Source organism: Rhineura floridana, chromosome 5 (assembly GCF_030035675.1).
Source record: "Rhineura floridana isolate rRhiFlo1 chromosome 5, rRhiFlo1.hap2, whole genome shotgun sequence".
NCBI lineage: Eukaryota > Metazoa > Chordata > Lepidosauria > Squamata > Rhineuridae > Rhineura > Rhineura floridana.
The window spans coordinates 28,387,428-28,414,539 of NC_084484.1; the positions used below are offsets into that span (position 1 = coordinate 28,387,428).

At 40.4% G+C, this 27,112-nt stretch overlaps 1 protein-coding gene across 4 annotated transcripts in view; it reads left to right on the forward strand.

The window, feature by feature from the left end:
- ABCC4 (ATP binding cassette subfamily C member 4 (PEL blood group)) overlaps positions 1-27,112 on the forward strand; it is a 205,346-nt gene that overhangs the window by 100,792 nt on the left and 77,442 nt on the right. For all 4 annotated transcript variants that reach the window (XM_061630101.1, XM_061630098.1, XM_061630099.1 and 1 more), the window contains one exon: positions 23,607-23,686. In XM_061630101.1, the coding sequence (XP_061486085.1) occupies positions 23,607-23,686 (80 nt within the window). The remainder of the gene's footprint in view (positions 1-23,606; positions 23,687-27,112) is intronic.

Here is a 27,112-nt window from a genome sequence, read left to right on the forward strand (position 1 = left end):
AAGAACATAAGAAGAGCCTGCTGGATCAGGCCAGTGGCCCATCTAGTCCAGCATCCTGTTCTCACAGTGGCCAACCAGGTGCCTGGGGGAAGCCCGCAAGCATCTTGGATGCTCTAACTTGGGGAGCTGTGAGTTGGAATGCACCAGACTCTTACAATTAAAAGTTAATTCATTAATAGTTGGTGGTAGTTTTTGCAATGCACAGAATACTCTCTCCCAGATGATCCTGGGTAATCTGCACTGCAGCATCTGGATGAATTAATTAGGCTTCTGCCAGATTGCAAACACCTGGCAGATTATGTAACAGTTGTGGAGCATTTTAGTGCTCAAGAGGATCTAGGAATGACTCTTCTCCCTCACTTCCCTGTTTTAGAATTCAAGCACATATACAACAGATGAAAAGAGTGAAGGGGGAGGGTGCAAGTGTTTTATCAACAGTAAAATTGAAGTGATAGAAAAAATATCTGCGGTTTCAGAGTATGATGCCTAAGAAAATGCAGTCACCATCCAGAATTTGCTGCTACAAAGCTGAAAATGCTGGATAAAATGATTTTCTTCTGCTCACCTCAGTGACTCTTTTTACTCACATTGGAACATATTCTGAGCACTTCTTAATTGTAAAATGCAAGAACTGGCTGCACAGTATCTCTTTCTTCATTAACTGCATAAATTAGTGTTCTGAAATTTGGGCATGTTTCTGGAAAGATATTCTTCTATCACTTTAACGGTGCTCTTCGACAATTTCCACAGTCATATTCTTCATGTAGGTTTGGATCCAAAGGTACCTTGTATGAACAAGCAGGCACTTTCATTTGTGTAAGGCAGCCTTTCTGAATTGTTTCAGTTTTCCCAGTCTTCTGGGGAGTGAAGTGGAAGAGCCAGGAAGGCCCCATTGAACGTACAGAGTTCTGCTCGGTGTTCTCTAGATCTAACCCACGGTGACTGCACTTATTGCATGATGATCTGTTTGTGCATTGGATTTATTCTATCTGCATTATAAAAAGTTATTGAAGTAACATAGTTTTAAAAAAATCACCAATATTTTCTGCGTTATAATGACCTTGTGTTCTTGGTGAGATTTGTTGTTGTATAGGCTAAGGTTTCTGCCTTTAGCCTTTGACAGTTGGTACAGCAGTTATTGATGTTTTGAGCCCATAAACAAGGGCAAATATTTTGAGTTATTATTGCAGTACTTTATTTTATTTCTTATGGTTCACTTGAATGAGGGCTGCTTCATAAATTTCTGATTCACTAGCCTGAGCTACAGATTGTGCAGTTCTTTCATGTTCACCCTGCACGTTTTGTGGCCGTATTTGTATCTAATTATTCAGATATGGAGACAAGTTGCTCCTCCCTATTCATGGATGTATAGAAACTGATGTGCCTAAAGCAAATATGTTCTTGTTTGAAAAGGACAGGGCAAAGTTTTAGGCCCATTCACACAACCATACTGTTCACCTGGTGACTGCAGTTAATTGATTTATACTTTGGTCTTTGTATCATGTGCTGGCAACAGAAAGAGAAAGATTTTATGTGGCAGGCTTATGTGGTCATGTTGTATGGGTTGTTGAATAGCCTTTGAGTCAGGTGCTTGATTTTCAGCAAAGAAACTGGCTTCCTATCCATGTTGAACCAACAGTGTATATGCATGTTAAAATACAGTAGGGCCCCGCATTTCAGCGTTCTGCTTCTCGGCGTTCCACTAATACAGCGGTTTTCAATTATAGTAGGGCCCCACTCATACAGCGCTTGTTCCACTTTTTCCTTGTGTTTCGGCATTACGCGCTCTGAGAAGGGCGTTGGGCGCCATTTTATTGTTGGTGTTCCACTTTTCAGTTATTTTCGCTTTTCAGCGGGGGTCTGGAACCTAACCCGCCATATGAGTGGGGCCCTACTGTGATGAGTGAATCTGATGTGTCACATCCATTTATGTCTCTTGCAACTCTCTCTCTTCATATGTTCAATCCCACCCCATATATACGGTCTGCCTAGTAATCATCGCAAGACGTCACCCTAAGAGTCAGAAACGACTCGCACTACAAGTGCGGGGACACCTTTACCTTTTTTTAATTTGTGTAAGGTTTTTGAAGTTCTTTGATAAATGAATTTATGTCCTAAAACTGTTACTTAACAGGAACTTTTATAAATGGAACAATTTATTTATTTAGAGTATCTATTGACTAATCAATAAAGTCTTCTGAGTGGTTAAAAAATATATTACAATATCCAAAAACCATTTGTTAACTTAAAAAGCAGCATGACACATTTACAACCAAGCAGAAATAACATGTTCAGGGTGGGGCGGGGAAGGAATTAAAATAAAATTATAAATGTTCTGGGAAAATAAAAAGGTTTTCACTTGGTGCTGAAAAGATGTTAATGTAGATGTCAGACAAGCCTCATTGGGGAGGGCATTCCATTATCAGGGAGCTACCCACCAAAAAGGTCCACTATCCTATGTTCAGGTATGTATGCATAAATACTTTAGGGGGCTAAATGCAAATGATTTTATGAAGGAAACTTTCTCATCCTGTCCAATGTGCAGAGGACTTCAGTCAGGGTTGTGTGCGTGAGAAGCTAAGCATACATTCACATCCTTAGTTTCCTTTGTTGGTTGTCTTTCTGCAGTACATCTGCGTTAATGGGAGAGTAAGTACTGAAACAGAACTCTTCAGGGAACCAAAGGGCTGTACCTGGAAGTCTGTTACTGTCAAACAGTGTCCACCACAGCTATTGCCATTGACTTAATTTCCCCTAACAATTCAGTATATTTTTTCCTTCCCAATTGCCGCATATTGTGGGATGTGGAGTTCTGGTGAAGGAGTGTGTCAACAAAATGTCTTGGTTTCTTGAAATCCTCAGTTGGTTTATAAATAATATTTTCATTCATAAGGTCTAGTTAGATTTCTTATGTTAGGTTGAAGCAAAGTGTGGGACTACCAAAGAAATTATCGCAATTGTTTGTTTTCTGCTGGGAAGGGGGGGAGAGAGACACTGAAGCAATGAGCTTAGTCTCAGATCCTTTTAAAGTTGAAGCATCTACCACTAGGAGCAAAAGCTTAATTTTCCTAAAGGCACTCACCCTTTTTTGTAGTGCTACTTCTTGTAGCAGATAATCTTATTTAAACCTCTGAGATGAGTCATACTCCCTCAAGAGGATTTAAATCCAGTTTAAACTCTCTGGTGTCAGATGTCCTTTTGAGTTATTCCTGTATCACTTTCAACATAAAAAGTAGTCTTTCGGTTGACTCAATTTATGCTGAGCAGAGGAGATGAACTAGGGAACACATAGTTATTGAATAACTGTATCAGCAACATTTTTTTAAAGAATACATTATTAATATCAATATCAACCAATATCAGAACCAATATCAACAACATGTTTTGAAGTACAAAACATGTCTTAAATTTTCGCCTGATGCTTATTGGATTTTCAGTTCAATTGGAGAGGGGGCTTCCCCTTTCTTCCCTTAGCTGCTTCTTAATGGTTCATAATAGCATTCATCTGGGATTAGAACAGTTGTGTGATGTCAGTTTCTTGTGATATGTTGATAACTTTAACAGCATTGTAGGAAAAGAAACTCTCCTCTTAACTTGCAAACCCCAGTTTCCCCCTGCAGTCGTTTGCCACTTGTTGCAATAGATATTAGCAGTTAGGGAACTCTTGCACACACTGATTTATCAGGAGGGTTAGGGTTAGGGTTATGTATTTTTGGGATGTTTGGTGGCTTTGTAACGTAGTGAAAGTTTGTTCTTGCAAGAAAAAAATTCCGTCTCATCTGTCATAGCTTAAACTGGCAGTGTGAAAGCTTGCAGCCCAAGAAAAGTGGAGATGTGTGCTGAACATGTAGAGGACCCTAGTACAAGAGACAAGATTTTATTGACTGTTGTACAGCACATATTATTCCTCAGTGATTGCACTAAGAATGTAATTATCCTAGTGCTCTTAAGTCCCCATTCTCACTTAAATTACTGACATAGTAAAGTCGCCACATCTTGTGTTGTGATTTTTAATTCATTATACTGTTCAAAGGACTGGATTCTCTCTCCCGACTTCCCCTTTTTTTGCTGTAGATATTTTTCTGGGTTTCAGTTTTTTCTTAAAGCCATCAGTTGTTTCTGTACCTGTTATATATAGATTTACCATTCTTACATATATAGTATAAATTTCACTTGCATTCTCAGTCTTCATGTGACACCTCCTGGGTCTCCCCAGGATGCCTCTGAGGATGTCCTATGAAGTTAAATATTAGATATTTGTTAGAACAGCCCAATGGTTGATAAAGCATCTGAGCAAATCAGGTGGCAGAGAAACATAGTACTTAAACACGTAGGAGAAAGTGAATCACAACAAACACTAATGTCCCAGTTTGTATGTCATGCTAAGCCAAAATATGGCTTTGAACAAATGAGCCAGCATGCAAGCTTCCAGAGAGGAGATTGTGACTGCTTTGCTCCTCTTTGGTTCCTTTGCTGTTGTGCTGAGCTAAGCTGTGGCTTGGCTTTGCATGTTGACTGAACTCTGGTCAGAGCTTGGAAAAGTTACTTTTTTGAACTACAACTCCCATCAGCCCAATCCAGTGGCCATGCTGGCTGGGGCTGATGGGAGTTGTAGTTCAAAAAAGTAACTTTTCCAAGCTCTGCTCTGGCTCATGGTTTAGATCTCTGCAGACAAACCACATGTTGTAGCCAGGATTAGTCCTATGTTGTAAGAAGTGGTGGGGTTAATAATCCATATTTATCTCCTACTCTTCCACCAAGAATCTCAAGGTTTTCCTATTTTATTCTCACAATAGCACACAAAATAGGCTAGGACGAAACAGTAGTTTGCCCAGGGCTGTGCAGTAAGCTTCATGGGTGGTTTTGAATATAGGCTTTCCTAGTCTGCATCCAGCACTACACCACACTTATTTATTTATTATTTGAGTTATATCTATCCTGCCCTTCCTCCCAGCAGGAGACCATTTGGGTAAAAATAAATGGAGAAACAAATAAAACCGACATGGTAGTAGTTGTGTACTACAGGCCAAGAAGAGGTGGTAGACGAGGCCTTTCTCAAACAAATCTCTGAAATCTCAAGGAGGCAAGAAGTAGTAGTGATGGGGGACTTCAGCTACCTGGATATCTGCTGGGAGACAAACTCTGCGAAGCACAAAGCCTCCAACAAATTCCTGATGGGACTTGCTGATAATTTCCTCTTTCAAAAAGTAGAAGAAGGAACAAGGGGATCAGCAATCCTGGACCTGATCTTAACTAACACGGACGAATTGGTCATGAGAATTAAAACGGTCGGTACCTTGGGGGAAAGTGACCACGTAATGCTGGAATTCGGGATTCTGGGGAAAGCCAAAGAAGAATATAGTCAAACATGGATCTTGGATTTCAGGAAAGCCGATTTTAGCAAGCTCAGGGAAATGATGGGTACGATCCCGTGGCTAGATAGACTAAAGAAAAAAGGAGCCCAAGAAGCATGGGAGTTCATGAAGAACGTATTACAAAAAGCGCAATCGCAAACAATTCCAAAGAGGAAGAAAAATGAAAGACATTGGAAAAAGCCAATGTGGCTACATGGAAGACTGGTGGAGGAGGTAAAAGTAAAAAAGAGCATGTATAAAGAATGGAAGGAAGGACGCATCACCAAGGAAGAGTACCGACGAGCGGCTCGGGCTTGCAGGAATAGCGTAAGGAAAGCTAAAACCCAGAATGAGCTGAGGCTGGCGAGGGAAGCGAGGAACAACAAAAAGGGGTTTTTCAGATATGTTCGAAGCAAGAGAAAGACCAAGTAAATGGTGGCACTGCTGCTCAATGAGGATGGCAAAATGTTGACAGATAACGAGGAAAAAGCAGAACTGCTCAATGCCTATTTTGCCTCCGTTTTCTCCCAAAAAGGGAACAGTGTGCAACCTTGCATCAGTAGCAATTTCAGTAAGGGGTCGGGACTGAAGATCGAGATTGATAAGGAGATAGTCAGGAAATACCTAGTTAACCTAAATGAGTTCAAATCTCCAGGGCCTGATGAACTGCATCCCAGAGTATTGAAGGAACTTGCGGATGTACTCTCGGAACCTCTTGCCATCATCTTTGAGAAATCCTGGAGAACGGGAGAGGTGCCGGAGGATTGGAGATGGGCAAACGTCGTCCCACTCTTTAAAAAGGGTAAAAAAGAAGATCTGGGGAATTACAGGCCGGTCAGTCTGACTTCAATACTGGGAAAGATATTAGAACAGATAATAAAAGAGTCCATTGGCAACTATCTAGATGACAATGCTGTGATTAGTAGGAGCCAGCATGGGTTTGTCAAGAAAAAATCCTGTCAAACTAATCTCATCTCTTTTTTGATCAGGTCACTAGCTTAGTAGATGGTGGAAATGCTGTTGATGTCATCTATCTAGATTTCAGCAAGGCGTTTGACAAAGTCCCCCACGACCTTTTGATTAGCAAACTAGTCAAATGCGGACTACATGGAAATACTGTCAGGTGGATTCACAACTGGTTGGAAAACCGTACTCAAAGAGTGGTCGTCGGTGGCTCTGCTTCGGACTGGAAGGAGGTCTCGAGTGGAGTGCCACAGGGTTCTGTCCTGGGGCCGATACTCTTCAACATTTTTATCAGTGACTTAGATGATGGGGTGGAGGGAAGCCTTATGAAGTTTGCGGATGATACGAAACTGGGAGGGATAGCTAACACAATGGAAGACAGGAATAAAATCCAAAGGGACCTGGATAGACTAGAAAATTGGGCTAAAATTAATAAAATGACATTCAATAACGACAAATGCAGGATTCTGCATTTAGGCCACAAAAACAAAATGCACGGGTACAGGATGGGAAATACCCGGCTTAGCAGTAGTGCGTGTGAGAAGGACCTTGGAATTGTAGTGGATCACAAGTTGAACATGACCCAGCAGTGTGATGCTGCGGCAAAAAAGGCAAACACGGTTTTGGGCTGCATAAACAGAGCTATAGTTTCCAGGTCGAGGGAAGTAATAGTCCCACTATATTTTGCATTGGTCAGGCCTCATCTGGAATACTGCGTTCAGTTCTGGGCGCCTCATTTTAAGAAAGATATAGACAAGTTAGAGCGGGTTCAGAAGAGGGCGACAAGGATGATAGCCGGTATGGAGAACAAGTCTTATGAGGAAAGGTTGAAGGAACGTGGCATGTTCAGTCTGGTGAAGAGAAGGCTGAGGGGTGACATGATTGCACTCTTTAAGTACCTGAAGGGCTGTCACATAGAGGAGGGTACAGATTTGTTCTCTGCTGCCCCAGAGGGTAGGACTAGGTCTAATGGTTTTAAGTTACAGGAGCGTAGATTCAGATTGGACATTAGAAGGAACTTCTTGACAGTAAGGTCAGTTCGGCAATGGAACCGACTGTCTAGGGAGGTGGTGGGATCCCCTTTGCTGGATGTCTTCAAGCAGAGGCTGGACAGCTATCTGCGGGAGATGCTGTAGCTGTGGATTTCCTGCTGTGAGCAGGGGGTTGGACTCGATGGCCTACAAGGCCCCTTCCAACTCTATGATTCTATGATTCTGTGCTTGTGTTGGGCTTGAACATAGGGAGAAGTAGAACAGGGAGAAAGAGAGAGCCAGTGTGGTGTAGTGGTTAAGGTGTTGGACTACGACCTGGGAGACCAGGGTTTGAATCCCCACACAGCCATGAAGCTCACTGGGTGACCTTGGGCCAGTCACTGCATCTCAGCCTCAGAGGAAGGCAATGGTAAACCTCCTCTGAATACCACTTACCATGAAAACCCTATTCATAGGGCCGCCATAAGTTGGGATCGACTTGGAGGCAGTACATTTTTTTTTTTCATGAACAGGGAGGGCTGGGTTCAGACCCCTGTGGATGCTATGAAGTTTTCTGGGCAGGCTTGATCAAATGACTATCTCATGCCCTAAACTACTTTGCAGGGCTAGTTTATGTTGTCTGAGGAAACATAAGGCATGCATGATAAAAGAATTCAAAGCTAATTGGAAGTATCAAGTTTCTGTAATGATTATATTAACTGGTGACTGGATTTCATGTTGTCTTGTGAGCAGATTATTAATAATATTGAAATTTATCATTTTTTCACAGGCCATGGATAGGTTTTTGTGTTAACAAATTCCTTTAAATATTCCTTAAGTAAGCTGTTCTCCTTGATCCTCATTAACTGACTGACTTATACAGTTATTAATCTTTTTGTGATGCAGCCTTTTGAGTAAATTGTTGCTTCATGTATAATGCTCTAGTCTAAATAGTACTGTTCTTACCTTAAATGAGATGAAAAATAAGTTATTTCAAATGAAATCCCTTTTATTTTGATTTAATAAAATATGGATTTTATATCTTCAGTGAGATGTGTTCAAAATGTGCAGTGCACAGAAAATAATGGTTCTGAAAGAAAGTCGTTGGCTGCACGCACAGGACATGCACTAGCAGGAAGGAGGCGGAGCAAACCCTGGGACTTGCACATTCCCCCTCTCCTCTCCTGCAGCCAAGAGGAAGACTTTGTCAGAGTTTAGTTTCATTTTCCACTAATCCTGGCTTGTCATGTCCTAAGGAGAACAGATCATGGTTTAGTCAGTTCCAAAATAAACCCATTCAAAAGGTGAATTGCAAAGCTGTTTTGTGTAACTAACCAGAGTTTCAAACCATAATCTCTTGTTTAATAAGAAATAATAGACTAGGGTTAGTCGGAAAGTGAAACTAAATATTAGGGAGTCCTTCTCCTGACAGTACAGGAGAGGTGAGGAAGAAGCATGTATGTCTCAGACCTTGCTCAGCCTCCTTATTGCTTTTGCATGTAGCATTAAACTAAACCATGGTCTTAATGTTGCATGCAAACTGGGGCATTAATTACTGAGCATGATTGAATGTAGATGGGCATGTGAATAACGCTTATTTGAGGGACTGAAATGTTTGGTTAATTGGCGACAGGCATTGCATTTTGCATGTGTTTTAGACATTTTATGATTAATATTATTTTTGCTTCAAGAAAGCAAATTAGCAGGCTAAAACTCAAAGACTGGTCTTGAATTGTTGGGTAAAAGCATTATGGATGAAAACAGTCAATATTGTGATAGTTTGTTAGTGAGTACAATGTGAGGGTTGAATACACCGTTGAAACTACAAGAGGGACGATATTTAAAATCATTAAAAAGCAAATGGAAAGATGATTAAGCTGCTTTCTTAAAATACAGATAGTTCTCTTTATATAGCTGAAAGTCTTTGCGCTCAGATTAGTGAGTAAAGCTTGCTTTTTGAGCCAGAGGCCAATTGGTATTAATTATTCTGATTGTTTGTTGACTGGTGAAGAAAACCAAAATGATTTAGGAAATGACTGGAATATAAATCAAAAGGCAGCAAAAGGCTTTATAAAAAGATAACACACACACACACACACACAATTCTTCCAGGTAGGTCACTGAAGAATATTAAATCTCATAATGACAAAACTACAGTAGAGTGATGATGAAGCAAAACAGTGTTTCGATGCCTGGGGCTGATGGCTTTGTAAGAGAGAAGTACAGTTGTACCAGACAGACGGTCTCTCTCTCTCTCTCTCTCTCTCTCTCTCTCTCTCCTCTTCCTGAAATATGCCTCATATATATGCATGCAGTGTCTTCTTCAGAAATGTCTTCATATGCATACACACATGTGGGGACACAGACACAATCTTTCAAACATTTCTTTGTTTAAATTGTAACTTTTTGGCTCATAACTTAAAGCTAAACATCACATTGCATGTAAGCATATATAATTATAGCCTGTTGACCCTTTTTTGTTGTTCGAAAAAGCTGCTTTGGAATGAGACATGTTAGAGTTGAGAAACTGTAGCTAGGGAGGCAGAAGAGGAGGCACTTCATCCTTTTTGTTCCCTGTTCTGTGCTCTGTTTTGTGTTCCTCCTCCCTGCATGATGGGTTTCCAATGCATATTTACAAATCCAAACTCTTACCTGGAACCCCACAGGGGGAAAAGACATTTATGAAAGTGAGGAAAGTTCCTCTCTCACCACTTACAATCTCTCCTGTGCCTGATTTTTAAACACAAACGATCCATTGGCCTACAGTTACATGTGTGGTCATGTCATTTTATTTACATTTGTATTTTAACCCATATCGTACTTTCCTTTCATCTTGGCACTCAATACAGCATATGAAGGGGTTCCTGGGTAGTCTCTCACCCTAGCACTGACCAGACCTGGGTAGGCTTAGCTTCATCAAGGTTGCTGCACCATGTGCCCTCAACCCCATTCTGAGATCAATATGTAGTTTGTAATGTGTGATAACAAACTACGGCCATTACCCAGGCCTGATTCGCATGTCACAGTAAGCTAAACTATGGGTCACTGGGACCATGTGAATGGGCTGGCTCCTGGCGATGGATTCACACCCGCTTTGCTTCTCCTCAGTCCTTTTAGCTCAGCTCAGTGTGGTGCTAAGCCAAAATTTCGCTTAGCATCTTGTCCGAACCTGGGATCATGGTTAAGTTGTCCTCCTTAACTTCGTTCCTTGGTTTGGACAACAACCTAAGTCAAACCTTGGCTTAGCTGTCACGCCACACTGAAAGAAAAGGACTAGGGGGGAACAAAGCCGCTGCAGCCTCCTCCCTTGAAGTCATCCTGTTCATATTTAGCCATGGTTTGGCTTTTCTTGAAATACAGTTTTAGTGTTAAATGTGAACATAGCCACAATCTCATTTATTTAAACATGTATGTTCAGGAGAACATTTTGTAGCATCGATCTCACCTCTGGATATCAACCTTTTGTGTGCACCAGTGAAATTGGTGTTCTGAAAAAGCCAGTGTACTAACATGTTAAATCAGAAGGCCTGATCAAGTGCTACTTTATGAAATCCATATGAGAGGGAATGATTTTCTGATATATATTTGTCCTCAAACCACCTTTTTTTAAACCTGTGGAGCAAACATTTGCAAAGGAAATGGTTTCCTGCCTATAGCTAAATTTCCCAGCACTTTCCCCAGTTTCTGCCCAGGAGTGGGTTATTTGTTCAGCAACGTGTCTCTTCTCCTCAGTTGTTTCCAGCTAGGGAGTGTCAGGTTAATAAAAAAACCCCCACATTTTCATACATGTTTGTCAGATGGATGACCTAAAACATGGTACTGTTGAATGACATTACATTTCTCTTACTTCAGTTCATGAATTCATCAAATGATTCTGCATAATTTTTTATCCCTATGTCTCCTAGATTGGTATAATCTGGAAATCTCATTAACAAACCTCTGCTTTCTTCTGGAGATTCCTAATAAAATACTGCATACAAAAGATGAAACGAGTGATCCCTATAGGATTTCCTCTGCTTTTAGTTCTCTTTTTTTCTTTGAGCAAAAGCCGTTGTCTTCCCTTTTAACTACTATTTTACTTGTTTTATTGACAGTGTTTATCTTTTCCATAATAACTTCAGATTGGCTAAAATCCAAATTGACTAAGGCTAGTTGTGTTTGGTGGGGAACCCATATCGTTAAATGTGTGTCTGCCCTAATAACATGTAAAGAAGAGATGGTGTATGTATATGATTCTATGAGCAAAAAAAGTGTGCAGACAAGGGTACTTAACCCTCCCAATATCTGCCAACAACCTATCTTGGTTGGCTCTAATCTGCTACAGGGATCAGAGAGAAATTTAATTTAGTTCACCTACATACCTAATTTGCACTTTAAAAAAATGCAAACCAAATCACAGCCATTTTTCTAAATTCCCACTTATCCGAATTTTGCAATGCAGTTCTCCAGCCAAGAAATGTCAACAAAAATGCATATCCTAAGGTAATGTATGCATAAAAATGCATATACCAGTGAAAATAATACAGGAAGTATATTATATCATTCAGACTGGTGCGGAGAACCAAAGTTTTAAGACTGGAATAATGAGAAACTGAGAGAAACCAAAATTGACAGATTCACTCATTCCTAATCTACTGTATATTTTGTCTGGAAAATAAATTATTTTCTAAAAACAGGATACCAGATTACTGTGATTTGATTTGTGGGAATCCATGCTGCCTAACACACCACATATGCTATTTCCTTCTTCAACTTAAATATGAAAAGGAAAGCATCCTTCTAGAGAAGTGGGCCTCAGTTGGTCATAATACCTATCTTGAATAGAAGTATTCTTCTTTTGCTAGTCAGGTAGTTTCCTTTAATTCCCTCCCTTCCCATGTTATTTGACTAATTAAAGATACTGCAATGTGCCAGTTGTTTACCGAAAATTCCTGCATGGGGACTACTCCCACCCCCAGCTGAATGCAGTACAGTACTCAAGTCCAAGAATGAATTATACCTGGCCTTGAGAAGGTCCCTGGCTCTCGGTTTTGTCTATCTTACTTGGTTTCTGTGAAGCTAGAATGTACTCTGAGCTTGTTGTATTATTGTTTTGAGATGCACCACCCTCCTCCATATCCTTAGGTTATCATTCCTTTATTGGAACGGGAGTATAGCTAAATAGTAGTCCACATGCAGCATTTGGACTACATTTTATTTGGAAGGGCAGGATGCAGATAAGAAATAGCTAATTTGAAAGTGATTCTTACATGCGTTGAAATGTTGAAATATTTGAAATCTTTTGCCCCATGACTTTTATTGTTCATGTATATTGAAGTCAAGCACAAAGGCCCAGTACAGATGTTATGCTATCAATATGGCTAGGAGAGAACACACTCTTTTCTCTCCTTGCCTGTGTGATTTCTCTTGCATGGTTAGTGTTATCTTTGGTGCAGTGTTACATTGGCAAAGATGCTAACTATGGTTAGCTTTTAAACAAAGAATTGAAACTTGTTAGAGCTGATTTTGTAGATCTTGGTCAAAGGTATCCCTGCTTAGTATCATTGCAGATAGAAAGTTGCACCACATATCATGCTAGCTAATGAAGGGGAAAGGAATGTGTGCTTGGAAGTCCCATGGCATGCTCCTGGCCACCATGGTTAGGAGATAGCTAGCATTACATCTGCACTGATGCAAAAAGTTGCTCTGGTTTTCTTTGACTAAGTAAATAACCCCAAGTGAAATGTAAAACCCAAACACTTCCTTCCTCTTCCCCAGCCCCTTTACTAACTGACTGTACGCCTGAGAATCTTGTTCAAATAGCAAATTAATTTAGGTTATAAAACACCATGACTCAGCTTCTTACATGCTGAAACTTTAGAAAAATGCATGTTATCTGAGCACACTTCTGTTCAGCACCATGGTGGCCGTTTGCAGAAGTCATGGAAAGCGATTATGTTCTTGTCAGTTTCAGTCCTCTGGGGAATATTGAGGAGGGGAGAAAGAAACTGAGCATATTTTCCTTATTTGTATTTAGAGGATCCCTGTAGCAAAGCCAGTAATACCTGCATAGGAGTATACATGGACAGGCAGTGTTAATGGCATATTTTTAAAAAAAGATAAGGGCATATATAAACATTTCTTTCCAAGACCATGGAAAAGAAGCCAGAAGAGATCAGCAATTGTCAACAATTCAAAATATATACATATATAAATGTTTTCCATTTTCTCTGGAATTTTTTGTTTCCAGAAACATGGTTCCTTTCAGAGCTTGTAACCCAATTTTAATGGTTTTGATGATTTAATGATTGTACTGCATTGAACTTTGCTAGTATTGCTGCGGGGTGTGTTTTCTGTCAACATTTGATATGGGCAAATTCACTTGTTTGTCATTGCTTTGATAGTGGAAAATGCTTATAGTTGCAATAAAAGTGTTTTGTTGTGGAGCGATTCCCTCCCCATCCCATCAGTTTCTGACATACTTTCACACAGGAGGGAATAGTTATCCTCTTAAAGCATTATCAGTCAGGAGGGTGGGATACCTCTCATGTGTAGATCTATATTTAAACTGTAATCTAATACATTTCTACTCAAAATAAGCCCAGTGGAGCTCAACAGACCTTACTTCCAGGTAAGTGTACATTGGATTGCAGCCTTAATTTAAACTTTGTAGTATCTTCACACAATAATAACACTGTATCTTTTATATATGCTGTTTATTCCTACTTTCTGTCTACCACATAAAAACAAGCACATGTGGAAGGGATCCCAGTCTTGAGAGCCCCATTCCATATCAGCCCTCTGCCAGGCACACTAGCCTTCCAGGCTAACATCTGGAATGGGAGGCGTCAGTTCCTCCTCTGTGACTTAATATACTTAATGCTTCTAGAATGGCCCACAGATACCCTCCTTGCAATCCTGGTCTGTACGGATCATTCAAACTGCCATTTTTGGTTCTGATGCCAGAGCAAACTGTGATTTTAATAAACCAGAAAGTCATGTAATTAAGCCAAGCAAGTGGTGAATAAGGAAGAATGAGCAGAAGCGCTTGGACATACACCATACTCCTCATTCAACAAAACATGGTTTCTTGGACTAGGAACCAATTTGAACTTGTTCTTCCTTCTAATAACCTCATTTTTAAAGTTCTTTGGCATTCAAGAATTAAACGTTGGTGTTCATAGGATTGTTTTATGAGGAAGTATGAATGAACTTTTTGATATAGGTGGGCAAACGATCAGGTGTTCTCATTATTTGGAAGGAAAAATTTGAACATCCAATCCAGAATGTCAACAAACACCTGCATAAGCAAAAGTGGATATGGAGCCACCTGAGCACATTCTGATTCATGCAATTAAAGCAGTTTACAGAGTTGGTAAGAAAAGAATATCTCATATTGAGGTTTGATGTCTCTTTCATGAAGAACAAAAGAGTTTCGATTCTTTCACTTCAAGTTTGGCCTAACCATTGTGTAGTGAGGGAGGTTTAATGAATCATTGTTTAACTTAGATACTGCCAAGTATTTGACTATAACATAGTCCCAAATATGTACATAGTTTTGTACTGACAGACCCTTATTTAACTATGATTAATTGGCATTGGATAGTTATTTAATTACTTCAGGAGAAATCTTAAGTACAGTGTGTATGTTCTGATTAAGTTATTCAATGTAATAACATCCATAGAACTGTGGAACCGGTATGTTGCACAAGGAAGCTAATGCACACTCCATGGGGGGAGGTGAGTGTTTGAAAATACCCTAAAACTTTAGAGCATGTGCTGCTTGAAGGGTCAAACACCCCCAATATAAATAAATAAATGAAATATATCTGGCAGAAATCCAGGAAACTTCTTTTTTTCAAGTGGCAGTAGGGAAATAGGTTATTCATCTGTGGAATAGTGAAGAATTTGTCAGGATCCTCTACATTTAGGGGGTTTTTTCTTCAAAAAAACATATCCCTAGCAACTGTGGCTTCAAAATAAATACCCTCGTCTTCTCATCCTCCCCTCCCCTCGTTGTTAAAAACATTTTAGAAAACAGGCAGAAACCAGCTTTTATTATTTGGGGGGGGGAAGTGACAGAAAAAGTGGCTTATTTGCACACTTTTGTATCACACTGTCAGCTTTGTTACAGGAAGTACATAAGAAGAGCCTTGCTGGATTATGCTAAAGGACATCTAAGTCCAGCATCCTGTTCTCATAGTGGCCAACTATACATATGGGGAGCCTGTAAGCAGGACCTGACTTCTTCAGTTTTTAAATGGCAAAATATGTATACTGCAGTGCCAGCAGCATGTGTGCATTTAAATAATCAGATTTCCCTATAATGAAAATGGAGGCAGCAATTGAGAAAGGATTCTATCCCTATGCCTGTTTAAATTTATTGCTGGAAAATCCAGCTATTAAAGTTCATGTGTTCCTTATGTGTGCCACAGGCTGTAAAGTCACAATAGAATTCGATCAATCCCTGTGCATGTACTTATCCTGAATTTTGAAAACTTCCTTTGAATATAGTGCAGTTTCTTCTGATTGTTACACTTTTATCACACTCTTTCTTTAAAGAACTCGTGGTTTTGTACACGAGTTCCATCCCACCCATCCTGCCCCTTTTATCTTCACACATACCTATAAATTAGGTTAGGAAGAGCAAACGTGATAGTGTTACTCGTTGAGATTTCCTGGTCTAAGTTCAGCTCTATTCAGAACATCACACTTACTTTAATGGTGCAACGCAGTGCAGTGTAAGAACAGAGGAGGTGCTTCTTTCTTTTGTGAAATTCAGGCACAATTGGAAAAAGGTGATGCTTAATCTTAGCATCAACTCCCCCTCGATTATATTTAACCAATATTTAAACATCTTAAGTGGCATGCCATTGAATGTCCCCCTGGGTTTCTGATTCATACTGCAACTCTTAAAAAGTCACTCCAGAATGGGGAACCCTCCTGAGTAGGGATAGCAAAGAAATTGAATTCAGTTTGCATTTAAAGCCAAATGTATTAAATCTTCTCTTTCTGAAATAACATTTGAACCAAAACAGCAATCCTTCCAAATTTGTACTTATCTGAATTTTGTGATGCAGTTCTCCAACCAACTAGTGTTTACAAAAATACATATATTATAGGGAAATGAGCATAAAATTAATATATTAGTGAAAATAACATACAAAAATGCATTATATTAGGAGAAATTGCTTGCAGAAATGTCTTCATTAGTCAAAACTGTCTACAAAAATGTGTTTATTTGGAGAAATTCACACTAAAATTCTGAAGAATGTTCATGAGTATTTTTTTAAAAATAATCTCAAATTGCTGCAGAATGTGGAGAACTGAGAGAATCAAAAATTGATCTTTACATTCCTGCTCCTGAGTGCCATTTGATAATAGTGTGAGGTGCTAAGCTGGAGGAGGAAATATGCAAATTTGTGAATGCATTGGAGTGCTCTAGGCCTGGATAAGGTGCTGTTTACATCCTAGTCATAGCCTTCATTATTTGTTTTGCTTCTTTTCCTTGAGTGAAGCATTGTCTATTCCTTCTATGTCTGTTCTTTCTCTAGGGCAGGGCTTTCCTAAAGGCGTATCATTGGAATCCTGGTTGCTTTCATGTTTTAGCTATTTTCATGTATCATTTCTTTCTGAGTCATATGATTCTACTGAATTGTTATCTAGAATGAACATCTGAATTAGATTAAAAGATGCTTTCACTTTTATTTTACAAAATCTCTTTAAAATAATTTCTTAAAGCTGATTCTCCTCCCCGCCCCCACTTTCTTGATTAATGCGAAACTGTTTTTTCTCCCTATTAAAAGCTCTGGCAAAGCACTCTTTTTTCAACATGCATTACTCAACATAACATCACAAGGCAGGCACGAAAGCTACAGTTTGTTGGAGTTGATTAGCAACTTGATTACCCATGAGAACTAAGTAGTTATTTTAAAATGTGAATACTGCATATAAATAATCTTCCTTGTGAAATTATTAGTGTAGCTATTGGCTGGGTTGATACTAGCTTGGCTCTAAAGTGAAATTATATTATTCTGGCACTCATTAGCAGTTGTCATAACTGTAGATGTTACTTTATGCAACACTTGTGTATGTTTGTTTTGGGTTAGAGAGCCAAGACGGTGCTTTTACTGTGCTTATCTCATAAAGCTCATTTATTCCAAACTTTGAAACATTTTTGGACAGGGGTGAGATACGTGTCTCTAATGTGTGTTGGGAAAAAATCCCTTTTCAAAAACTCCTCAAGCAACCTTTTGCAGAATGAGACAGGAACTTGTGAGAAAAACTAGCAACAAAGCCCAAGATGCTCTCAGGACTGAGACTTCAAAGGGCAAAACTGCTTTGTGACATAGTTTTGTGAACATTTCATTACTAATTTGTGTCTGCTCTCCAGCACCCCAGGCCCTGTCTCTAAATTACAAAGTGAAACTGAATTCCCAAGTAGTTGTGAGTAACCATGTTGGCTTCTACAGTTTGGGTGAGCAAATAGGACTCATTGGCAGAGTGTGAAGGTTTTCCAGAGTTCATGATGCTTCAGCAATTCATTCTGTCATATACTGTATGGGACCCTACATACCCTTAGATGCTGGCCTGGTTCCAAAGAGCACACAACTAGATAGTTTAACCTTGTAATTATGAAAGAGCAGAACCCTAAGTAAGTGTTACTTACGCCCAGGTTAGATTACTGCAACACATTGTGTGTGGGGCTGCCATTGAAGATTATTTGGAAATTTCAGTTGGTAGTTGGCTACTGCGACTTCCTTATTGGAAAGCAACTTGCAAGTGTTAAAAGATTTTCACTGGCATCCAATTTGTTTTTGTGTATAATTCAAAGATTTGGATCTGGCTTTTGGAGTTTCTAAGGTTTGGAACCAAGGTTTTAGATAGACCAATGGCTTCCACGTGAACCTGCCCATACCTTGAGAACCTGCCCATAACAACACTTTGCTATTGCTGCTGGTGTCCTGGTTTGCACAACATAGTAAGCCAAACTTCTTGTTCTCTTCAGTAATTGCAGCTGGTTTTATTTTCTTGATGAAGAAATTGCATATTTTATTTTACCACTCAGTCATTCCTGGTACTGGAAATGAAGCGGTTAACTAAAGATGAACTAGTGGTTTTTTCCCCCTCCCCACTTATGCATCTGTACCTCCAACTAGCAAGGTTTCTACATTTGGAAAAACTTGTTGAATAAGGCTGTACCAAATATGAAATGAGAAAAAGGTAACTCGTAACATTGCAAGAAATTGCATTCCTCTTAATATAGAATCATAGAGCTTTGAACATGCTGTACTCCCAGGAGATGTAACTAAAATGAGATCTGTATGGACACCAAAAAGGCAAAACCTGAATTGCTTCTTGAAAGGACCTGTTCTAGGTGATCAACAGGTTTCTCATATTCAGACTTTGCTTGTGTGACTTTTTACACACACTAATAGGAATAGACCAGGTGTGGGGAACCGTTGGCCCTCCAGATGTTGCTGAACTACAATTCCCATCATCCTTGGCCATGCTTGCTGCAACTCCCATCATCCCGGGCATGCTTGCTAGGGCTGATGGGAGTTGTAGTTCAGCAACATGTGGAGGGCCAACAGTTCTCCACTCCTGGAAGAGACTAACCTTTCACTCTGGCAATATCACACTTGGTATGCACCTCCGTCTGACTGCATATTTGTTTCCAGATATATAAGAGTATTGATCAATGCAATCATAGGAATACCTGGAATTGACATGAAGTCTACGCATCAGCCTACCATGCTAAAAACTGTGGCTTAAGTTGAGGATAGACAACCTGTGGCCGCTTGCATTGGCTGCCTGTATGTTTCCGAGCTCGATTCAAGGTGCTGATTTTAACCTATAAAGCCTTACATGGCTTGGGACCACAATACCTGATGGAATGCCTCTGCCGACACCAGGGCTGTGGAGTCGGTATTCCAGACCTTCGACTCTGACTCCAACTCCTTCATAAATGGCAAATGTATATTTACTAGTAATAACACATGTACTGTAGTAAAATGGTAGCACAAGGCATTTCATCACCACCATGTGAATCCAGAGCTTGGAAAAGTTACTTTTTTGAACTACAACTCCCACGAGCCCAATCCCTGGGGCTGATGGGAGTTGTAGTTTTAAAAAGTAACTTTTCCAAGCTCTGGATTCAACTGGTGGTGATGAAATGCCTTGTGCTACCATTTTACTACAGTAAATGTGTTATTACTAGTTAATATACATTTGCCATTTATGAAGGAGTCGGAATCGGAGTCAGAGTCAGTTGGTACATTTCTACCGACTCCACCCCCGACTCCGACTCCACCCAAAATTGCTCCCGACTCCGACTCCACAGCCCTGCCCGACACGAACCCACCCGTATACTACACTCAACATCAAAGGCCCTTCTCTGGGTGCCTACTCGGAGGGAGGCTCGGAACGAGGGAGAGGGCCTTCTCAGTGGTGGCCCCCAAATTAAGGAATGATCTTCCTGATGAGGTACGCCTGGCGCCAACACTGTTATCTTTTTGGTGCCAGGTCAAGACTTTCCTCTTCTCCCAGGCATTTTAGCATGTGTTTTTAAATTGTTTTCTTAATGTGTTTCTTAAATTTGTATATTTGTTTTTAATGTTTTTAATTGTTGTAAACCACCCAGAGAGCTTTGGCTATGGGGCGGTATATAAATGCAATACATAATAATAATAACCCGCATGTTGCTGGATTCTAGTGGTCCCAGCCAGCATGGCCAGTAGGCAGGGTTGATGGGAGTTGTAGCCAAACATCTGGAGGGCCACATGTTCCCATCCCTGGTTTCTGAAGTAGTATAAAAACCAGCATTGGAGGTTTACATGAGTAGGCCAGAGCTTGTGAATAACACAGGACAAATCACTATAATAATAAACACAGGGAAAGGCTCATTTAAATAAAATATATAAAGTTTAAGGTGTATGAGAAACAAAATGAAACATAATGCATTCTCATTGTACTAGCTTCATTGCTGACAACTAAATAGACAGATAGCAAACCGCTTTTTGCTGCCTTCTCAAAACCTGCTGTCTGTTCATGGAAATTGTTTTTCGCACCGGTTAAGTGCCAGAACCTTACCACATATTTGTCTCCAGGAATGGGTCCTTAGCCCAGTCTCAGGCAAACCTGAAAGCAAGGTGAAGTCTGTGTACCTATAAACCTGCCTAATAATGATTAAGTCATGGGTGGCTAACCTGTGGTCCTCCAGGTGTTGTTGGATTCCCAATTCCCATCAGGCCCAGAAGGGTTGCTAATGGTGGGGGAGGATGGAAACTCATCCAGCAACATCTGGAGGGCTACAGGTTAGTCACCCCTGCTTTAAGATCCTTTAAAGTGCTGCTCTCTCTGTAGTAGTGATGGGGAACCTCCAGGCTGTGGGCCTAACCAGGCCTCCCAGGCCGTTTTGGACAACCCACACCCACCTTTTCTGAACTTGACATTATATATAATGTCAGATGGAGGAAACTTCAATCCATGGCTAAAATGAAGAAGAATCCAGAGTGTATTTTAAGTGCATTCCCAGTTCTTTCCTTTGGTGTGATGATGACTATTCCAATATCAGATGACTGGCTGCCCACCTATTGACGTGGCCTGTGGATCCTGTTCCCCTCCTCTGGTTTGCTAGTGGGCCCACCTGTAATTCCTCTGGCCACCTACACAAGGTCTCAGTAAATATCCCCTCAGAATTCCACAGTGCATGAGAGACTCTGCTTTTTTCCTGCTGAGTTCCTATTTGCACTGGCTTAACCTCTTCTCAGAACATACCCCTTAATCATGCCCATATTTTTTTGGATGCCAGGACAAAACACCCACCCTTCCTGGAGAGATGCAAAGAAAGTCTCTCTGTGAGCAAGCTTGGTGGTGCCTGATGTAAGAGCCTTTTTCCCATTGTTGGGGGTAGCTGATGAGAGGGGAATGGCTGCACCATTTTATAGTCTTGTTTAGTTTTCTGCTTTTAGATGTTATAGCCATTTTGTGTTAGTCCATGACAGCCATTTTGTGACTAGTGCACATGGCACTTTCTCAAAATTCCAAGTGTGCTCACTGGCTCCAAAAGGTTGGCGACTCCTGATAACGGCATCTATGTGAAAACAGAGGTACAGATAGTATGGCTACCCCAGGGATAGCCAGTGTAGCTTCAGATGTTGCTGAATTATAACACCCTGACTATTAGCCATGCTGATTGGAGGTGATGGAAGTTGGAGTTCAAAAACACTGTTGGGTGAGAGACAGGGCTGTGGAGTCGGAGTCGGGAGCAATTTTGGAAATGCTCCAACTCCGACTCCTTCATAAATGGCAAATGTATATTAACTAGTAATAACACATTTACTGTAGTAAAATGGTAGCACAAGGCATTTCATCACCACCAGTTGAATCCAGAGCTTGGAAAAGTTACTTTTTAAAACTACAACTCCAGGGATTGGGCTCGTGGGAGTTGTAGTTCAAAAAAGTAACTTTTCCAAGCTCTGGATTCACGTGGTGGTGATGAAATGCCTTGTGCTACCATTTTACTACAGTAAATGTGTTATTACTAGTTAATATACATTTGCAATTTATGAAGGAGTTGTAGTCGAACAGTAGAAAAATAGAGTCGGAGTCGAAGGTCTGGCATACCGACTCCACAGCCCTGGTGAGAACACCATGGCAACTGCTCTCTCACCCATCTCTAGTTAGGGGAACAGCCTTTTATATAAAAGGCTATTTTGTATGATACCACATTCAGATTGACCCCTTCCTTTATGTGGAACATAGTTATACAAGAATGTTTATTGGAAATTATCTTGCCCATAATGAGTTTTAATTAACATGCAGATGGACACAGGGAGGTTTATGAAATTTAATTAGGACTATTGGTCCTAATCTCTATTTGCATAGCTGCAGGACTGGATGGGACAAAGAGATCAAAGGAAAGCTATCAAATGGATATTAAGTGGCTTGAATATATATCTAGACTGGTTTGTCATCGTTTCCTAGCCCTTTTAACCTAACCTAAACTCAATGCAGGTTGAACAAGGGCCCCACTAATGCAGGAATCATGATGGCCCTTTTATTGCATTACGGACATACATTTGACCCAGATCCCATAGCCCAGTGTGTGTCTCACATTCTGGAGACATTCCAGGAAGCAGCTTGAAACAAAGCTAGATTACACATAATGACAAGTGTGGGAGCAGAGAATTACATGAATAAAAGTGAGATATAAAATGACAGGAAGTAGCTTAATTCAATTTATGGGTGCATATCTGTAAAGCTTATACAGGAATGGCTAACCTCCAAATGCTGTTGGATCCCATCAGCACTGGCCAGCGTGGCCAAGGGATGCTGTCTAGCAACAGGTTTAGCCATCCCTAACTTACTTCAAGGTGGTTCAAGAGTAGCTGCAGAAGAGAGAAGTAAAGGCTTTTGCAGGTTGACAAACCTGCATATCTTTGTGGTTTTCTTTTGTGATCATAATATTAGACACTTTTGTAAACATATAAGGCTATTTATCGATTTGTAACTTACCATGCTGTGTGATCCCATAGTAAGCTGGGAGACTGTTAACATCCTCTAGAGTGGTAGACATTTTGCCACACAGCCATATGCAATCAGAAATCTCATCATTTTATAGTTTATTGTACTAAAGATCAGCATGAAGATAATTGTAGTAGAGATTAGCCGTTGTACGTCCCTATGTTTTGGAGATCAACAAAACAGACATTTTATTCCGGAAACACCTGCAACTTGATTGGTGTACACCCAAATGTTTTGCTGTCTTTAAGAAAGACTAAGAAATTTCAGTCTTAAGAAATCTAAAGGATCCATAATTAATGAAAGTGTTATCCAGACACATGGGCTCAATCTTGCTTCCATTTATCTCATAATGTACTGGTGGTGAGGCAGGTGTACCGCTTTTGCTCAGCAGCTCTATGCTGTTGGAGAGACTTGTAAGAACCATCATGAAACTTAGCATGCTTTTCAAATAACTTGAAATATTCAGTGCAACTGTTGAACATGCAAAGAGGTATTTATCCCATGGAGCAAAGCTTAATATATTTAGGCCCAAACAGATTGCTTGAGTTGGAAGTGTCAGCTATTTTCTTTTCTATTGTATTGGCTTGCTCATGAAATGGTAATAAATTGTGTCTTTAAAGCTACAAGCATGTGCACACTTCTCAGGGAGTAAAACCAATTGAATATAGCGGGACTTACTTCCAAATAAAAATGTATAGGATTGTGCTGCCTGCTTTCTTTTCTTCCCCCCCCCTTTTTCCTTTTAAGTTAGGAACAAAACAACACCACTGCTAAAATGCTTCAATTTTTCTCAAATCATATTTTTTTATAGGAAGAATTCTAAATCGTTTCTCCAAAGATATTGGCCACCTGGATGACTTACTTCCATTAACATTTCTGGACTTTGTGCAGGTAAATTAATGGAGACTATTGTGGAGTTTGATTAAGTATTTAGGTTTGAGAATCTAAGGTTTGATTATTTAATCGGTGGATATATTGTCAGTGTTTCAGTCAGTTTTAATGAAAGGAGCTGTTTAAGAAGGGTGTAGTCAAAACTTGGAGTGCGGGGTGGGGGTGGGAGAATGAGTAATAAGTGGCAGGTAGGAGTGGTTCCCTGCACCTTACCATTATGTCAAGGTTTCAGTACGCAGTAGCTACATGCTTGGTAAGTTGCACCTAGTTTGCCTTCGAGCCATTTGGCAAGTGTGCTGCAGTGTTATGAAATATGTCCACAGTAAAGAAACAATCAGCTCACATGAAAAGATATCGCTGATTAACCTAATTATGCATGTACTTCCTCAAAGAAGCCAGTGTTTACCATACTGTTGTGGATTAAAACGGGTGTGGCTATTTACAAAGAAGTGATTAGCTATAATAGGCCTGAAAATAATAGCTGCAATGAGAACAAAAGAAAGAAGTTGTTATAAATACAGAAAAGGTTTTCTAAGCACAAAAGATGTCAGTGTCAGGTAAGCGCTGATGGATTAATTTGTGGCAATGCATTGGTTTTTCAATGGATTCTGAAGCAGTACCTTTTTCAGGAAGCTATGGAGGAAACAGAACATGTGAGTCAACTTTCATACATTGTCATCTGGCCTTGTTTACGGCTGTGGGCCCAGTGTCCCTCTTTGTGTGATATTTGAGTGGGTATACCCCCTCCCATTCACCATATAGATGATACCATGTATGAAACAGATACCTTGCCAATGCCCTTGATATATACCACTCCTCCCCACACACACCCCTACAACTTCTTCCGAGTGGGAAGAATTGCATTAATTGGGCACCCGTTGTAATTTATTTATTTAAGAATTGACATCCTCCCCTTAAATTAAAAAACAATTGTGCAGGATGGTATGCAAGTAAGAGAGGGTTGAATCCAATCGTGTTTTTTCCTTAGCAGAAAGCACTTGTGCATGTTTGGTGCATCCATATTTCTGCCAATCTGTCTTATACACCTGAGTTGCTCTGGTAGGTTAGGGTTTCCCTCACAGAAAACGGTGGGATATGTAGAGGGCTGCAGCACATAGGAACAGTTAGCAAAAATCAGGTTCTCTGATTTTCGATACAATCCATCTCATAATAAAACAACAATAGACTCCACTAGGTAATAGGTAATAAAATAGCAAAACAAAATTGAGCCCTAAAACATCTGGAAAAATAAAAAGGTATTTGCCTGGTGTTAAGAAGTCACCAGATGGCAAATGAAACTTCGTAGAAAGAGCATTCCACAAGCCAAGTGCCATCACTGACCCCCCCCCCAAAAAACCTTCTCCCTGGTCACTATCTACCTTACTTCTGGGTGCCTCCACCACCAGAGGGAGGCCTCCATGGATTATATTTGTGTTGGAGAAGGAAATCCTTCAGGTATTTAGAGCCATTTAGAGCTTTAAAGACAAACACCATCATTTTAAATTTGTAAGCAAAAACACACCAGGGGCCAGTGCAGTTGCTTAAGCACTGATAAGATATGTGGCCATTGCCTGTCCCCGTAATTGATCTAGAGATTGTATTTTGAACTAACTGCAGTTTATAAGCAGTCTTCAAAGGCCACCCCTGTGTACAATCCATTACAGCATGAATAATTGTGGTTAGGCTGTCACTGTCTAAGAAGGGTTGCATCTGGTGCGCCACCCTCAGTTGGTAAAAGGTGCTCAGTTTTGCCATTGCTGCCAAAATTGGTTGGGTTCTGATGGGAGGAATCCAGAAAAACCTGCTTGCGGGGTGACAGGTCAGGCCCCTTAACTGGGAGGTTAGCTACTCCTGCTATAGAACAGGTGCCATAGGTTGAGTAGTAACCTCCCAGCACCGTCTTTTCAAATCTGTTTTCTAGGCAGAGGTGCCCATGCCCATGCAGTGTTCCCTCTCCCAGAGAGCTTCTTCAAGAACATACTACAGTCACTGTCAGTGCTGATGCCTGTGACTGTCATTGTTGGACGGATGCTGACAGTCCATGCCCTCAGGAAGGCCTATCGCTAATCCCCAACATGTGAGGTCCTACCTGCTGACCCATATGCCTGCCCACCACTGCACTTGAAACTTGTCTGGGTTCGGGCTGTTTTAAAACTGGAAGTTTCTGAGTACAGGATAATCCTAGCCGTGCTTGTGCATCCAGTTCATGCAGCAAGAGGAGAATGAGAGGAGACAGCAGCCACTACTGCTGAGCTGCGAGCTGTGTTCTGGGAGTGTTGGTCCAGATTGCTGCTAGTGAGGGTACTTCCTGTGATCCTTGCTATTGCTAAACTGAGCAGCCAGTCCTGGGCAGCCCAAGAGGAAGAGAGGAGACATCATCAGCTGTGTTGCATATTGTTTGTTGGGCATGGTGTCCCAGCGAGCTGCTTTCTTTGATGCTGCCCCCTGCCCAGTTACTCTCCACAAAAAGGAAAGGCAATTGAACTTTGTATTGAATATCAAAATGTCACAAAGGAGGTGTGTGAAAAGCTAAATTAGAAGCTTAATTTTCTGTTTTGTTCTTCTGGAGGTTGTTGTTGTTATGTGCCTTCAAGTCGATTATGACTTATGGCAATGCTATGAATCAGTGACCTCCGATAGCATCTGTCATGAACCACCATGTTCAGATATTGTAAGTTCAGGTCTGTGGCTTCCTTTATGGAATCAATCCACCTCTTGTTTGGTCTTCCTCTTTTTCTACTCCCTTCTGTTTTCCCCAGCATTATTGTCTTTTCTAGTGAATCATGTCTTCTCATTATGTGTCCAAAGTATGATAACCTCAGTTTCATCATTTTAGTTTCTAGTGACAGTTCTGGTTTAGTTTGTTCTAACACCCAATTACTTGTCTTTTTCGCAGTCCATGGTATGCGCAAAGCTCTCCAACACATTTCAAATGAGTTGATTTTTCTCTCTTTTCACTGTCCAACTTTCACATCCATACACAGAGATCGGGAATACCATGGTCTGAATGATCCTGACTTTAGTGTGCAATGACACATCTTTGCATTTGAGGACTTTTTCTAGTTCTCTCATAGCTGCCCTCCCCAGTCCTAGCCTTCTGATTTCTTGACTATTGTCTCCACTTTGGTTAATGACTGTGCCGAGGTATTGATAATCCTTGACAAGTTCAATGTCCTCATTGTCAACTTTAAAGTTTCATAAATCTTCTGTTGTCATTACTTTAGTCTTTTTGATGTTCAGCTGTAATCCTGCTTTTGTGCTTTCCTCTTTAACTTTAATCAGCATTCGTTTCAAATCATTACTGGTTTCTGCTGGTATGGTATCGTCTGCATATCTTAAATTATTGATATTTCTCCCTCCAATTTTCACACCTCCTTCATCTTGGTCCAAACCTGCTTTCCGTATGGTATGTTCTGTGTATAGATT